Source organism: Falco punctatus (assembly GCF_963210335.1).
Source record: "Falco punctatus genome assembly, chromosome: 8".
In the NCBI taxonomy this organism is placed as follows: Eukaryota; Metazoa; Chordata; class Aves; order Falconiformes; family Falconidae; genus Falco; species Falco punctatus.
In genome coordinates, this window is record NC_137588.1 from 5,850,171 (window position 1) to 5,865,617 (window position 15,447).

The following is a 15,447-nucleotide window of genomic DNA, read 5'->3' on the forward strand; positions in this document are numbered from 1 at the left end:
TAGAAGGTTCTTATGTGCCAAAGCTGGTAAAGAAATGCACGTTGCTAGAGGGGGGTGAGGTGGCATGGGACTTTGGCACAGGGACTTACTGTTGCATTGGTGAGAACGCGGCTTTTATTTCCGTGCTATGGCTCTTTCAAAGCCTTAGGGAACAGAAGGATGAGACAGAGGCAGCTGCATCCTCAGGCAATGGGGGACCTGCTGGAAGGGGTATCTATACGGCACTTTAACAAGGGACTTGCATTCCTGAACAGAGTATTTACCTAATGGGATTACAAGGGATAAACATTTCTACCCATTTCACTTTTACATGGATTTGTAATCTGTACCAGCAAAGATCTTTTGGCTCCTTCCAGAATCGGTGCAATTAGCCATTTGCCGAAATCAGCAAAGGAAGATGTCACGGCTTTTAAGCTGTCTTCTTCCCCTCCTTCAGCTACTGTCCACCATAAGCTACGAGATCCAACACACCTACACTGTCCTTTTGGCTATTCCCAAACACAACAAAGCCATTTTTCTTGTTGCAGGTGGCCCACGTACTGACAGTACGTGTTCCTCTACATGTGGACCACAGCATTTCTGAGGTCAATCTGGATTTGAACAGTTCCTAAAGAATCTGCCTGATTGACAGTCTGTCTGTAAAGCTGCGCATCGTTGGTTCAAGAAGTGAGCAGCAGAAAGACTGCAGATGTTCAGAATGAACGTACCATGCACTTGTAGTCTCCTCACCCCTGTTTCTGCTAGTTCAGTTGTTTCCTCACATCTTCCAAGCCCAGACCAGCCACAGGCAATTGCTGCTTTTTTGCCCATCTCTCTGCAGAATCAAGAAAACCCACCCAAAGTGTCTTGCAGGCCTGGCAGCCCAGAGCAGCCCCTGGGCAGGAGATAATCTTGACACCAGCGTTCTCTGAGCCCTTGCAAGTGAGTATGACCCAGCTCCGGGGCTGAGAGTCCCCTTCACGTCCAAACCGAGGAAATGCCCCTTGCAAAGAGGCCTTCTGCTGTCCTGGGGAGGGTGATGGAAACTAACTCGGGATGCCTGAATGAGGGTTTAGTCACCAAACCTCATCATCTGAAGTGATCCTCAGGTATACTTGTCCTACAGTAATTACCTACCCATGGAGGTGAAGCTGAGTGGGAATGATCCAAATGCAAGTTACCCCCTGGCGCTGGATTTTCCTCAAGACCAGCACTCTGCCCTACCTGCGTGAGTTGTCTTCATGCACTGTTTGGATAAATAATCCTCAGTGGAGGAGAACAGACAGAATTCTGCTCCTGCAGCCAGCGGGTTTGAACGCTGAAGTGCAACACCTACCCACAGCTAACTGCCCACCACCTTTTCAGCCCCAGGAAGCTTCTGACTCTCAGGCTCTCCCAAATCTCACATTTACAAAGCTACCCGAGCTTTCCTTCTCAAGGAGCTACTGGAAGGCGATTTAAGCAGCCTGAATTTGGTATATGTGTTTCATTATTTCCCAACCTTTCCCTCATATAATCAGGGTTTAGACTTGATTTAAACAGAAAATAAATAAAATCCTGAAGTTGTCCCTTGGATACTGACATGTCTTTTTCTTCAGCAACAGAAACACTTTTCCTTTCCTTGTTTCTCCCACTAATTTTCAGAGGGCAGGCTTTAATCCAAGCCCATGCTATCCTGTTCTTTTTGGCTTAATTTAGGATTCCTTGGAAGGCCCACTCACAGTTTTCATCAAGCGATACTTTTTCATGCTTTCAGCAGCCCGGTTGTGTTTCATACAGAAAGACAAACAATGAATTAGTAGCACTTTCTCAATGTCTTCCCGCCTTCCCCTGTTCATAAAGTGGAGAACTTCTTTATGTTGGTTTTGCCTGGTGCGATTTGTCGGTGAATGTGATGAAGATAACCCAGGGACCTAAATTTTGTTTAGAATGGTGACCAAGAAAAAAAGATACTGTGCTGGGCATAGATAGACCCTGACAGGGAAAACTGAGTCTCGTTTGCCAAAAGCTATGGTCAGTAGCTAAGGAGATAGGCTTGGCAGCAAAAAGCTGATGTTATCATCTTGGAAGGAAGGAAAAACTGTTTGTCTGTGGCCCATTTATCATGCCACACAGTGCTTCTCACCAACGGGTCGGGTCAGATGCTCCCCTGCCTGCCTCTGCCTCTGGAGCAGGTGCACAGTCGGCAGCTGGGGCTGCTCCTGCAGAAAGCAGCATTGCAGACCAGCTTTAATTACACGACTGTATGCTGGGTTATCCACAGGAGCCCCTGAATTAATTGGCATACCTTAAAGTGCTGCTATTAAATTGGTGAGCCAGAGTGGTGGGATAATCTGGAAAGTCTACCAGACAAGTATGCAAAGGGTGCTGAGAGCAACATTTCCAAATAATAAATGTCACTGCTGGAAGCTAACGGTGTGCTGTCTGTGCTCTGAAAACAAATAATGAAAATTTATTTACTGTGTAAAACTTACCTTGCTCTTTGCCCCCTCTGCTCTGTTTTGTTTGCTCTGTGTGTGTGTGTCAGCATGGATCAATTCACTGCCACATAGATCAGAGAAGCCCAGCAGAGGGTCTTCAGAAGCAACTCATTTGGGCACAGCACCAGGGCACTAGTAGCTTTTAATGACCCCAACCAGCTGCACCTGAGACCCCCACCCTCCCCAAGGCCAGCTGTCCTATTTAAGCTTGGGCCCCTGACTACTTGGGGGGTTCTGCTGACTGATGGTACTGCAGGTTGGGGCTGTGGCACAGTGCTTGCTGCACCCAGGACCTGTAACGGAGAATGGTGCTGTGCCTGCACAGGGATTTGCTCTTGCTCCTTTGAGACAAATCTGCTGTTTAGGGCTGTGCTTTGCAGGTTTAGCAATAAATTGTAGTTAGTGTATGTTAATGTCTGTGGGTTTGCTGCTGTTTATTTATTGTGTGTAGGCTGTAACTTGTTCCCCCCTTTTCCAAGCTTGCTGTGTGCAGTGTTGGTTCAGCAGAGCATTTCCTCCCAAGGATGGGCATGTGAGATGGTACTCACAGAGATGTCTCCTCCCAGCCTCATCCAAGTCTTTAAAAGCTTCTGGAGGTTAGACATGGACCCTCTGCTCTGCATCATGCTCCAAAATGCTCAAGCCACACACAGCTTTCTTGGGCAAAAGGTGTCCTCATAGATGGGATCAGGCCCCTGGGTAGCAGTGTGGTTCACATCTTGCCCTCAGGAGAATGCTTGCAAGGCTTCAGGAGTTACCCTGCATCACCCCACTGCTGCCTCTGCAGTCACAGCCCAGCAAAGCAGCAGCAAGAGCCCAGCAGATGCAAATTCTCCTCATGCTCTGTGCATGTCTCGTTAGGAGGTTCTTGAAGACTGCAGAATTGCTTTACAATTTTCAAAAGAGACCTTTTAATAAGGCCTGGATGAATAACACCACAGTCACATCCCTTCACCAAAGGCTCAGCGCGGCTGGCCACGTGGCCAGGCTGATTCACCTACAGTCTCTGTGCTGGGAGTTAAACTTTAATATGAACCAGGGGAGAAAAATGCAGATGTCACTCATCAGTCCATATCCTTCCCTTCCCCTCCCGCTGGCGAGGGCAACACAGCAGGACAGGGAGCCGGGACACGGCAACAAGACCCTGCGACCTGTGCGGCTGCCCCGGTGATGGAGCCCAGTGACCCACGGGGGAAAAGAGTCGCCATTGTCGGTGGTGGTCTGGTAAGAAACTCAATTTAGCTGCTGTGTGATTGCATTTTCCGGGGAGCCAGAGCTGCGAAAGCATTGCTTTGATGTGGAGGGAATGTTTTTCTCTTAAAAGAGACAGGGAACTACTGGAGGGGTCCAGCCGAGGGCTATGAAAATGATGAGGGGATGGAGCATCCCTCTTACAAGGGAAGGCTGAGAGAGCTGGGCCTGCTCAGCCTAGAGAGGAGAAGGCTGAGGGGGGACCTTATCGATGTCTACAAACACCTCAAGGGCGAGTGTCAGGAGGACGGAGCCAGGCTCTTTGCGGTGGTGCCCAACAGCAGGACAAGGGGCCATGGGCACAAACTGCAGCACAAGAAGTTCCATCTGAAGAACTTCACCTTGAGGGTGACAGAGCCCTGGCACAGGCTGCCCATAGAGGTTGTGGAGTCTCCTTCTCTGGAGACATTAAAGAGCCACCTGGATGTGACTGTGCAACCAGCTCTAGGTGACCTGCTTTAGCAGGGCATTGGACTAGATGATCTCCAGAGGTCCCTTCCAACCCTGGCCATTCTGTGGTTCTGAGAAATCATTCCTCCTTCAGATAACGAGGTGTTACAGAGGAGCTGGTTGAGTTCCCACTGCGGGAAGCAGCAAGGCTCATTTGAGCAGCTAGGACTTTGTAGGAGGAGAGCGGCTCTTTCCCTCAAGAAAAAGCTTTGCTGCTGAGACGCTCCAGAGGTGGAATGTGTGTCTGTGGCTAACCTTGCCTTGAACACTGTGTGCAAAAAAATCCTGCCTCCAAGAGCACTTTTCTCAGAGGAAGGGGGTTGGGAGGTGGAGCCGTGGTGCCCAGGTTCACTAAATAACAAGTTCTCATTTGGGCTGCCAGATCCTCCTGCCCCTTGGCTGCTTCTGGCTTTAACCGAGTCACTGATGTGAAATGCTTTGCGAGGACTGAGACTTGGTAAGTGCTAGGCTAAAAGGAAATCCCTTCCTCTGCCCAATTTTTTGGGGGATTTGTTTTCCTGCAGTACTGTTTGCAGGGTGATCTGACTCTACAGGACAGCATGAAGCACTGCAGCACCTAAACCTCTTTAGAATTTTTGGCCATTAGCTTCTTGTTCCCCATGCTGCTGGAAAAGGGCGATGACATCAGAGTCTGTAGTTCTGACAGTGATTAATGATGGAAACTAAACAAGAGAAAGACAGCCATCCATTTACATAACAACCAGGACGTAGGTGTGTTGTCCTTTTTAAGGTAACATCTTGCTTTTGCACAGGTCTAGCATCCCGTGCTGTGTTCCCAACGGAATGCTGCAGCACCCTGATTTCTATTGACGAAGATAAATACAGTCTGGAGGGGAGCAGGGAGCTTGCCTGTACCAGCTCCTGTTGCCTCTGGCTGGAGGGCCGTGCTGCAATCAATCCGTGCATGTAAACAAGCCCTGAACTTGGTACAAATTTATACAATGAGTTTTGATGGGTGACTTCTGTCTTGGAGGCTCTTCAGGCACATCAGGGGTACCAGAGGACTTGTATCCAGGAAGAAGTCCCCTAAGGTTCTTGAGCAAAGGATCTTCCAGTATATGCTGAGCTGTATCCCCTCACTGCTGCCTTCCCTTGATGCATCTCATAGTGATGTGTGGTATAGCTACTAGTGAAACACCTCTCCATTCCTGATCCTTCTCTTACAGGTGGGTGCATTAAATGCCTGTTTCTTCGCTAAACGAGGTTTCCAAGTTGATGTTTATGAAGCCAGACAAGGTAAGTTCAACCTGATCATTACTGCTTTATCAATATGTTTCTGTCCCCTTTACTGATAACAGTCCTTGAAGAAGCTAAACAGGAACTGTGTGGGCTCACTGAAACTGCAGAAAGAAAATTAAATCTGAAAGCATGGCACTTCAGGGATATTCTTTTCACTCTTCCCTTTAATTCCTGTGGTGGGGAGAAGCATTCATTTGAAATACGTTGTTTTGTGTGGAGGAAGCCCACCCCTCAGCTACTAAAATTATGCCCTTTTTTATGTTCTTGGCTCAAACATGAATTCAAATGCTCACCTTCAAAACCTGGTCTCTGCATGAAGAATCACAGCACAGTGCTTTTGAACCAAGCAGGGTCAGTAGTTTGGCAGCAAAGGCTGTTGTTGATGCTGCAGCATCTCTGTTAGGGCTAAAAGCATCGACTTGACTCATAACCACTGCCACGGTGGTGAGGAGGGCTGGTGGCAAGAGGGGCAGAAGGAGAAATGAAGTGCTTTCAGGAAGGCTTCAGCATCACAGGGTATCACAACAGAGAAATGATGATTTGGAGCCCAGGTGTTGGCTGAAAGGCAGAGAAATTGTTTGCCTTCAGCGTCTATCAGCTGGCAGGTAAATGAAACCTGGGCAGAGATGGCAAGCCAGACAGCAGATGAGAATGACACCGTGGATGGTGAAACTCCACTTGAATGGGCATCAAAGGGAAGGAGAAACCCTGTCTGACACGTGGTCTCTGTGCTCGCTGCTCCCGCTGCGGCAGATGTTGGGGCAGTGGTCCTGCTGCTCGGCTCCCAGCTGCCCCTGTCCCCGCTGCTCTGCTCCTGGTTTTGGCCCATGGCTCCTGCTGAGATGCAACCCTGAAAGCTATTGGGATGAGGCTGTGCCACACACATTGGCTGGACAACATGGGAAGCTTAAGTGAGGGCATTTGGGGGAGGAGCAGGCCAGAGCTGAGACATTTCCATGTGAACAGTGACGGGTCTCAGCAGAAGCTGCCAGGGTGCTCTTTACTTAGAGGGGAAATGATGCTTAGTGATAACATGCCCTCCAGCACCATCAGGATCCAGCATTCCCATTGCAGCACTTGGCTGCGGCTGCTTCTTCCAGGCTAGAGGTGGCATGGAGGAAGCAGCCCTCGAAGATGCTCAGCTGCCCTCCCGACAGCTGAACGTGCCTTTTGATGCTTGCCTTCTCTGCATGCAGATCAGGGGGGTGGGGACTCCTCACTGCCCTGCCTGCTGTCACTGCAGGGATTTTGGGAGATGCTGCCTGCACCAGGCTGTGGTATCAGTATCGGTGTCTCCATAACCAACTCCTCTTTCCGTACAGATATCCGTGTGGCCAGCTTTACCCGTGGCAGAAGCATTAACTTAGCCCTGTCCCACAGAGGATGCCAAGCCCTCCGAGCCGTGGGGATGGAAGAGCAGGTACCCTGGCAGTGTCTGTCAGTGGTGGGGTCTCTGTGGTTAAAACGCTGTTGACTTCAGCTGCTGATAGACAGGCTCCCTTCCAGTCCCCGAGCAGGCAGGTGCCACCGCAGAGGTAGCCCTGCTTTTGTAAGGGTGGAGGCAGACCTCTCCCACTGCACGCCTGCAGCCTGGCTCTCCACTGTTTGCTGGGACAGCTGCCAACAGGGATGTCCCCCAGTCCGGGGGCAGCTCCCTGACCCAGGCAGCTGGGATCTGCTCATGGTACAGCGTGCTTCCCTGGGAGACCATCACTCAGACAACACCTTCCAGCATTTACCTTCCCGCCGTGCTCCCTCCCTCCTAGAGGGTGAGAGCAAACGGGGCAGGAGCTGGTGAGCTCCCAAAAGAGCTGGAGTACCAGCAGGATGCGGTAAAGGGGGCTGGTTTCCCCAGTGACATGCCCAGATTTGTATTTTCCCCACAAAACCTTGAGCTTTGGGCTGACCCCTGAAATCCACGCACACAGACTTCTGCACGCTTGGCTCAGAACCCCGCGCTCCTCTACATCACAACATCCAGCTGTTGGCAGTGGTGGCATCTCCTGGCCCCGGGGTCCCTGTGGAGGAGCCCAGGCTTCAACAGCTCATATTGTGGCACCAGCATGTAAACTGGCTGTTATCACCTGCCCCATCTAGCACCCTGGGACTTTTCATTTCGCTTCTATTAGAAAATAATTTCCCTCTGATTTTTATGAGAATGGCCTTGTAAGTAATCTCAGTAAAATGTAGTGACTTGGCATTGACAGCGCTGTAAAATTTTCCCCGGTAACTTGAACAACCTTGGTATGAGCAGGGAGCATCCCGCTGTGCCCAGAGTGCAGTGCGCAGGGGGTTTGGTGCTTGGTAACTTGTGCCCTCCCCCCGGCATCTCAGTTTGGGCCAGAAGGCTGGGTTGTGTTCCCTTCCATTTCAGATTGTGACCAAAGGCATCCCCATGTGGGCAAGGAGGATACACACACCCTCAGGGAAGAAGTACTCCATCCCATATGGGAAGAAGAACCAGGTACTGGTCTCATGATGCCGCTGCAGAGATGCTTCGCGTGAGGGGTCTTGGGCAGCATGTGTATCTCTGTGTGACGGACAGCCTGGGGCTCATGCTCTTAGAAAGGATGCTGTGAGTGGGACGGGGTTATGTGACCCCTTGGTTTTGGTGGGGCAGTTTGGAGAGGGTGGTGTTTCCCACCTGGCTATGCAGACCATCCTTCAGCAATGCCTCCTGAACCCCGTGTTTGTTTGCCTTGCAGTACATCCTCTCTGTGGACAGAGCAAACTTAAACAGAGAGCTGCTAACAGGTAGGTTGCCAGATCTGTTTGCAAACGCTTTTACACCCCATTCACCGAGGATTTAAGGTTTGCCCCATGCGCAGGAGACTTTGGGCCACCCAGCTCTCTTTGCCCGTGAGTTCTGCATAACCTGGCTCTCAGAAAACGTGAATGTGAGTTGGCTGTGTTTCTGAGAAGACAATCGGTGCTGTTTCCCTGCTGCTTGTCTGATGCGAAAGAATATTCAGACAAGTCCTCCGAGGCCTCTCTGCGCATGCGGCTCTCCCACATCAGCCATCGAGTGGGAGCCACCTCCAATCCCCAGCTCCTGGCACCGGCATCTGCTCCCAAAACTCCACCAGCCAAAGCAGGAGATACCTCCTTACCCTTGCCACGGTCGGTCTGCAGCATTTTCCACAACCCCTGATTGTACAGACAGTCAGAAATTGGAGCACTGTGGCAAAGCATGTAATCAGGCCAGGCCAAATTTCCCATTGACTGCAGACACCTCACCCCGTCCTGAAATACAATGCAGTGACAGTGGAAACAGGTCAGTGACTCATGCCAGTGAGGAGAAGAAAGAAAACTTTGCGGCATTCCTTGCACTTTTTAAATATTTGTCACCAGAGTTGACCGAGCACAGTCCTAGTGTGTCCTGCCTGCCAGCCATCACTCAACACAACAATTTATTTGCTGTAATGCCAAAAGCCCCTGTAATTTAGGGATCCCTTGGAAATATTTTTGGGGTCACAGTACAAGCCTCTACATTTAGTTGTCTTTTCTTTTCACAGCTGCTGAGAAGTACTCCAACACTAAAGTGTACTTTGGACACAAGCTCCTGGGGTGCAATGCAGAGTTGGGGACATTAACCATAAAAAGGTAATCCCTGCGCAAGCTTGGGATCAAGTGCTGTGTTCTGTTAGTTTCTGCTTAATCATTCATAAAACCTCAAACAATTGAGCAATCTCGGTTTGAAACTAGTGTGTTATTACTGAGCGGGCAGAACTCCGTGTCAGCTTTGGAAAGGAGAAACAGGAAAACAGGGTTCATGGGGAGGCTGAAAAAAAATTTAAGCAACTCACTACTCACCCCCCCAGCAGCAGCAGCAGCCTGGCTGTAGGTTAGGCATCGCTCGCTGACCTGTGCGGGGAATAAATGTGCCAGGCTCTGTTGTGCTGGTTTTCAGGGACAGATTGCTTATCAGGGAGGGCAGCTAACGACCTTGTTTCGTAGTTGTGTTAAGTTCTGGTCATGTCCCCTGTCTGCCTGGGGATGCAGGCTCTAAGAAATATCTAAGAAAAATCCCTGTGCAGTGCCTGTTGCGTTCTTGGGTAGATCTGGCAGACTTGTGCTTTTCATAACCTACAGGATAATTATTCAACCTAACGCTAAGCGTCCCAGTCAGTGGAAGACAATATTCCCTCACCCTAGAAGATTAATAATGCTGGAGGTGACCCTGGCATTTTGCAAAAGGCAGATGTGCTGAGCTGGCCTGGAGTTACGGCAGGATTGGTCTAAGGGACTCTCTTGGTTTCAGAGCCGACCAGCAGCCCTTGGAAGTCACCTACGATCTCATTGTGGGATGTGATGGAGCCTTCTCAACAGTCAGAAAGCAGTTCATGAGGCAAGCACGCTTTAACTACAGTCATGAATACATTCCTCACGGCTATATGGAGCTGACCATCCCTCCCAAGGATGGAGATGTAAGTGTGCCTGTCCCAGGGTCTGCTCCCACCTTTGCAGGTGGGACACCTTGCTCTTCTCTCATGGTGGCTCTGCTACAGCAGCTCTAGAGAAACTAATTTCTCACCTGGGGTCAGTCAAGGGATTAAAGCTTTCCTAAGAGAAGGCAGGCATCTCTTCTTCTTCCAGTGGTGGATGCAATGTCTTGGAACCTGGCTAAAAAATCCTAGAGAGCCTGCCCCAGAGTGGTGGGGTTAACTCTAGCTCTGAGAGGTCCTGGGTATATGGGAACATTTCTGTGAGGACATCAGCCATTGCAAACCAGCAGATTTTTTGCCTGTCTTTCCTACCCTTTCCTCTTGCCCTTGTTTTGTTTCTACCTGAACCATCAGGGACCAGAAAGGGAGCCTGTGTGGTCATTGTGTCTTCTCATGGTATAAAGGATGGGGACTAGTGTGCTGGTGTGGAGGGGAACCAGTGGCTGGGCTGCGCAAGCTGAGCAGGTCAGGGCAGGGACACAAGGCAATTTTCCTTCTCTTTCAGTTTGCCATGGAACCAAACTACCTCCATATCTGGCCAAGAAACACCTTCATGATGATTGCACTGCCCAACATGGTGATAACCCATGGCCACACTCCCTTGGGGCATCGGATGGAGCTTGTGGGGATGAATTGGCTGCAGTGACAGGCACATGGCAGGGGCTGGGAGGGCCAACTAGGCGCCAGGAGGGACCCTCAGCCTGTGCCGGGTGTCCCACAGCCTGGGGAGTGCAGGACAGGACCCCCAGAACCAGTCCTGCCTCACAGCCCTGAGCAGATACCTGCACCACCTCTCTCTGCCCCCACGTCTGAGCCCAGCCGAACCCCCCCAAAACCAGCTGGATGTTATAAAGTAGACACGGGAGTACCAGGGCAGCATGCCATGCCCATGCTGGCAGATCACATGCTGCCTGTTTCTGCCTGCCCCCAGCATGTGCAAGCCCACCACGGGGAACGGGATGGCCGGGCACTCATCCCTGCTGCAGGCGGGTTGCTGCAATTGATGGGTGACAGGCTGGGCACTGAGCTGCTGCTCCAGGTGCTCTCCATGGCCTCTGGGCCTCTTTCTGACCTTCTTCCCTGGCTGGCAGGACAAGTCTTTCACCTGCACGCTCTTCATGCCCTTTGAGGAATTTGAGAAGCTCACAACGGGCGAGCAAGTGCTGGATTTTTTCCAGACCTACTTCCCAGATGCCATCCCCCTCATCGGAGAGTAAGTGTTCCCATCTCCCTTTCTGGCTCATCAGCACAGTGCCACGAAGCTGGGCACGCATTCCCACCTAGCCTTGAGGTCCTGGTGACAGGTTTTAAACACTGTTGGGATGGGTCCCCACTGCCTGTCGGTCTGCATTGCATCAGCACTGGGATAACAAGCTCAGCAGTGGGATGCAGACCCATCCCGCGGCAGTTTCTGACGGAGCGGCACTGAAGCACCGCTCTGCCCCTCGGGGGCACAGCGCAATCCCTGCCACAAAGAGCAGATCACCTCCCGCTGCTTTTGTAGTGCTCTTGAAGGCTTTGAACTCAAGGGATGGAATAGCTGTTCATAAGCCGGGGGGGTTTGGTGCTAGAGGTGGGTGAGCAAAGCGATTCTGCCAGAGCACAGGTAAGGGTTGCGTGCCGAAACCAGCAGCATGCAGGTAGTCCCGCTGCTCAAGAGCTGGGTTGCGCAAACAGTGACATTTTAGCGAAGGACTGAGAAAATCTGGACTTGGCAAAAAAACCCAAATCGAAACCAAAACAACCCGCTGTGCTGACTAAGCAAAAGACTGACACTTATTGATTGTGTGGCTAAAACAAATATCAGGGCTGTGAGACACAAGAGCAGGCGGTCCCCAGCTCCCTGGGCAGCGGGCACCCTCTCCTGCTGGGCAGAAGGTGCAGCAGGACAGAGCCAGTGCATCCCGCTCCTCCCGGGGACCCTGGTGGCAGCGGGGACCGGGACCAGCCTTCCCAGCTCCTGATGGCTGTGGCTCTGTTCAGTGTGTCCTCGTTTTCCTGCAGAGGGGAGCCTTTCCAGATGGTGGGAGCTCCAGCCTATTAATGCTTCTGCTTTGCAACGTAGCTACCTATTATGGGCTTTTTTTGGTTGATACGAAGGGTCTCTGCTGTGTTAGGCAGTTTCCTCTTAAGGAGGCTGTATCGCAGGACTTCATATAAACATAGAAACTCCGATAGCCCCCAGTGTATCCTTCCTATGGTGACCGACATCCACCAGTGCTCGCTGTTAGAGGACTGAGCTGTTGATGACGCTCTTACAGTCAAGCTGCATGCAGAGCTTAAAACACACAGACAAAATATTTGCTCCCCAGGGGAAGTTAATGAAATAGGCCGGCTGACTTTCCACATTCTCCCGAGCACAAACTGCCTAGTGAATAGGCTCGGGTTTTGCATGCTGCCGGTACCCGTGGCCCCGGCTTCCTGAGCTTGGGTGGGGCGTGACTTGCTTTTCTGGTCTCTTGTGGTCCCACAAGTGAAGTATCTGTTGTTTTGCCTGAAGGCGAGAGCTGAAGCACGATTACTTTTTGCTGCCAGCCCAGGCCATGATATCTGTGAAGTGCTCTTCCTACCACCTCGCTTCCCGCTGCGTGCTGATGGGAGACGCCGCGCATGCCGTCGTGCCTTTCTACGGGCAGGGCATGAATGCAGTAAGTTCACGGCTGGCCCTGGGCCATCTCAGCTGGGTCCCCACTCTTTCCACCCAAAAATGCCTGGTTTTAGAGTGTAGCTCCATAGAGATCAGGGGCTGGCCTGTCCCCACAGTCTGATGTCCTCTGCCTTGGCAGGTGTTGAGCTCCTCTCAGGTACCCGGCTGCTTCACCAGGAACTGGCTGTCCTCTGGGCAGGAGAGGGGACAGGGTGGTGGAGTCATCTTCCCATGGGGCAGAGGACTGTGTGGGAGGGGGGTCTGGGAAAGGCAACCTTTGGATTTCTCTGCAAGACCCCCGGCAGAGCGGCCTGGGGTAACACTCCTGCCCTGAAGCTGTGGTCAGTGGGACCCTGCACACGTGAACAGCCACACTAGCTAGGCATCTGTGAGAGCACTTCTTGGGAACGCGTGGTTCCTTCTGCCTATTGACCCTCTAATTTTCCTCCCAGGGCTTTGAGGATTGTCTGGTCTTTGATGAATTAATGGACCAATTCCACAACGACCTTGGTGAGTGAGATGGTTGGGAGGAGTGAGAGCGGAGGGGGATCCCTCTGCAGCTGAAGGCAGCTGGGTATACCCTGCTGGGGTACCCGTGAGCTGCCACTTTCTTCTCCCAGGTGCCTGCCTCCCCGAGTTCTCCAGGCTGAGGGTGCCAGATGACCACGCGATCTCAGATTTAGCCATGTACAACTACATAGAGGTAGGTGAGCTGCACACAGGCGTGTGGTCCTGTGGGCTGTGCAACGCGATGGCACTCTGCTGAGATGCATGCAGCGGGCAAGGTCTCTGGCAAGACTCTGGTAGGGCTCTCACCGCGGCAGACTTTAGCCAAATTGCTCCTTGGGAATATCACTGGGGCTGGCTGGGGAGGCTCTGATCCCTGTGGTGAGCCCCAGGAGAGGCAGTGGGAGAGCTGGCATCCTGCAAAGGGGTGACTGTTGCTCTTTCACAGATGCGTGAGCATGTGAATTCAACATGGTTCATTTTTCGGAAGCATGTAGACAATTTCCTCCACACCCTTATGCCTTCCACCATCGTCCCGCTGTACACCATGGTAAGGCCAGCACCTCAGTCCCCACTGCCTGAGCCACCGTGAGCTCCTCCTGGCTGGCTTTGAGGTGGTGATGTGCTCCTGCAACCCTCCCAGGTGACCTTCACCAGAATTCGCTACCATGAGGCACTTCAGCGCTGGAAATGGCAGAAAAAGGTTGGTCAGTGGTGGTGCCCATCCTCCCCGTGCCATGAGCTTTGTGAGCATCCCGCGTGCCAGCGCTGCTCAGCTGCTGGGTGGCGGCTTTGGTGGGGGATGTTGTTAGGTGGGTGCAGGTGTGAAGACTTCACTTGGTGCTGCAGGGTAGAAGCAAACCTCTGACGATGCCGGGGGTTTCTCTTTGCACTTGCAGATAATTAATCGAGGGCTCTTTGTCATGGCCGTGGCAGGACTGGGTGGCACCTACCTGCTCATAAAGCGGCTGGCACGGGACTTGGACTTCTGTGTGGAAAACTTGTGGGGCTGGTCCCATTATCTGCAGAATATTGGACGTTTTCCCTTTGGCATGCAAGAGGCTTAAATGTAAGGGGACAACCTGGCTGTAATAAAAGTGAAGGCATGGGCTGTTGACTCAGCTGGATGACATTGTTTCTCTTGGGATGTGGGCTGGCAGCTCCTGCAGCCCTTCTGCCTCCTTGCCCCTCGGGAGCGTGGTGGTGGTCCCTCTCCCTGGGCTAGAGGAGCCCATCGGGGCACAGAGAGCCTCTGCAGGGGCTCAGGCATGTCTGTCTCATCCCAGCAGCCTTGTCTCGAGTGATGTGGTGTGTCATGGGCTGGGTGCGGGTTTTGCGTGCAGTAACGGGGGGAGTGTGTGCCCTCCCAGCCAGCAGGACGGTCACTTGAGCTGGTTGGGGTGTCCCAGCTGCTACTGCTGACTTCTGCTCTTACGAAAAGCAAGTCAACATCTTGACTTGAAATCGGCCAGCTTCCTCCTCACCCCAAGTCAAAGAAAATACAGTTCAGTTACTCTTGGTGGAAATGAAACCGCTTTAAGAAAGGCTGCCCTGGGGCGGTGCTTGAAGCCTGGAGAATGGGCCATTCCACACCTGGCTAAGAAATACTTCTGACTTTTGCAAGCGGGTCTCCACAGAGGGACCACCAAGCCTTTGGGCTAAAGCAAGACCAAGTGCCTGAAGGACCCTCCTAGCTCGCTGTTTTCCCTCTGGGCTCTTGCACGTGTCCTAGCATATACTTCTGTCTAATGCAACTACTGACCATATTTCTTTTTGAAGAACTCTGGATCCCTCATCAGTTTTCTCTGATTGTCCTCTGAAGCATGTATGTGGTTGTCCTTGTACTGCACGTGCTACACCAGCAGTAAGACCTGGAGCTGCTGACAGGGGAGATACTTGAAGATGAAGAGACTAACAACGACCCCTGCCTGGGTCCCTGGTGGTGGGCATTGCATCCAAGACCCACAGCCCTTAACGGGTGCCGCTGGTGTCCTTGTGCAGCTGGCCAGGGAATGCACAGGACCTACACTGAGTTGGGGGTCCTTGAGCCAAAAAATAGCTGCAGGCTAGGATAGTACTGGGGGGAGCATCAGACACGCTTTCCTTCTTCTTAGCTTGCCCTAGACCCTCACAGTCACTCTTGAAAAACAGCAAAATGGCCCAGATTAATCCCTGACCTGACACGGTGCAGCCACTGTTCCGTAAGGTTTATCTGCCAGCAGATGGGCAGGGACAAGAACTGGTTTGCATCATTTTGTGAGTAATTTTTGGCTTGCAGAGGAGCACTTTTCAGGATGTAAATGGCAAATTAGTGTAGAAGACCGTTTGTTTCTCTGGCCAGCATTTTTCCTAGGCACTGTACCTGTGGGAGATGCTGGCAGCAATGCCAGGATCTTGCTGTAATTTCTCCAATGAACACTTCAGCTGC

General features: G+C 51.8%; 1 protein-coding gene across 1 annotated transcript; it reads left to right on the plus strand.

The window, feature by feature from the left end:
* The first annotated feature begins 3,623 nt into the window (after positions 1-3,623).
* KMO (kynurenine 3-monooxygenase) lies at positions 3,624-15,368 on the plus strand. Its single transcript, XM_080400733.1, has 15 exons — positions 3,624-3,683; positions 5,348-5,417; positions 6,743-6,840; positions 7,795-7,884; positions 8,126-8,174; positions 8,936-9,023; positions 9,682-9,847; positions 10,371-10,442; positions 10,957-11,078; positions 12,366-12,513; positions 12,965-13,022; positions 13,133-13,215; positions 13,468-13,569; positions 13,663-13,722; positions 13,919-15,368. Exons 1-15 carry the CDS (start codon positions 3,630-3,632, stop codon positions 14,084-14,086), a joined length of 1,428 nt encoding a protein of 475 aa, XP_080256859.1. The 5' UTR covers positions 3,624-3,629; the 3' UTR covers positions 14,087-15,368.
* Positions 15,369-15,447: the final 79 nt, after the last annotated feature.

Excerpts from the sequence above, each read along its gene's own strand:
- KMO (XM_080400733.1), top strand. The coding sequence starts at position 3,630 with ATGGAGCCCAGTGACCCACGGGGGAAAAGAGTCGCCATTGTCGGTGGT. Across the intron at positions 6,841-7,794 it reads CCGTGGGGATGGAAGAGCAG|ATTGTGACCAAAGGCATCCC; the intron begins GTACCCTGGCAG and ends CTTCCATTTCAG. Across the intron at positions 7,885-8,125 it reads CATATGGGAAGAAGAACCAG|TACATCCTCTCTGTGGACAG; the intron begins GTACTGGTCTCA and ends TTTGCCTTGCAG.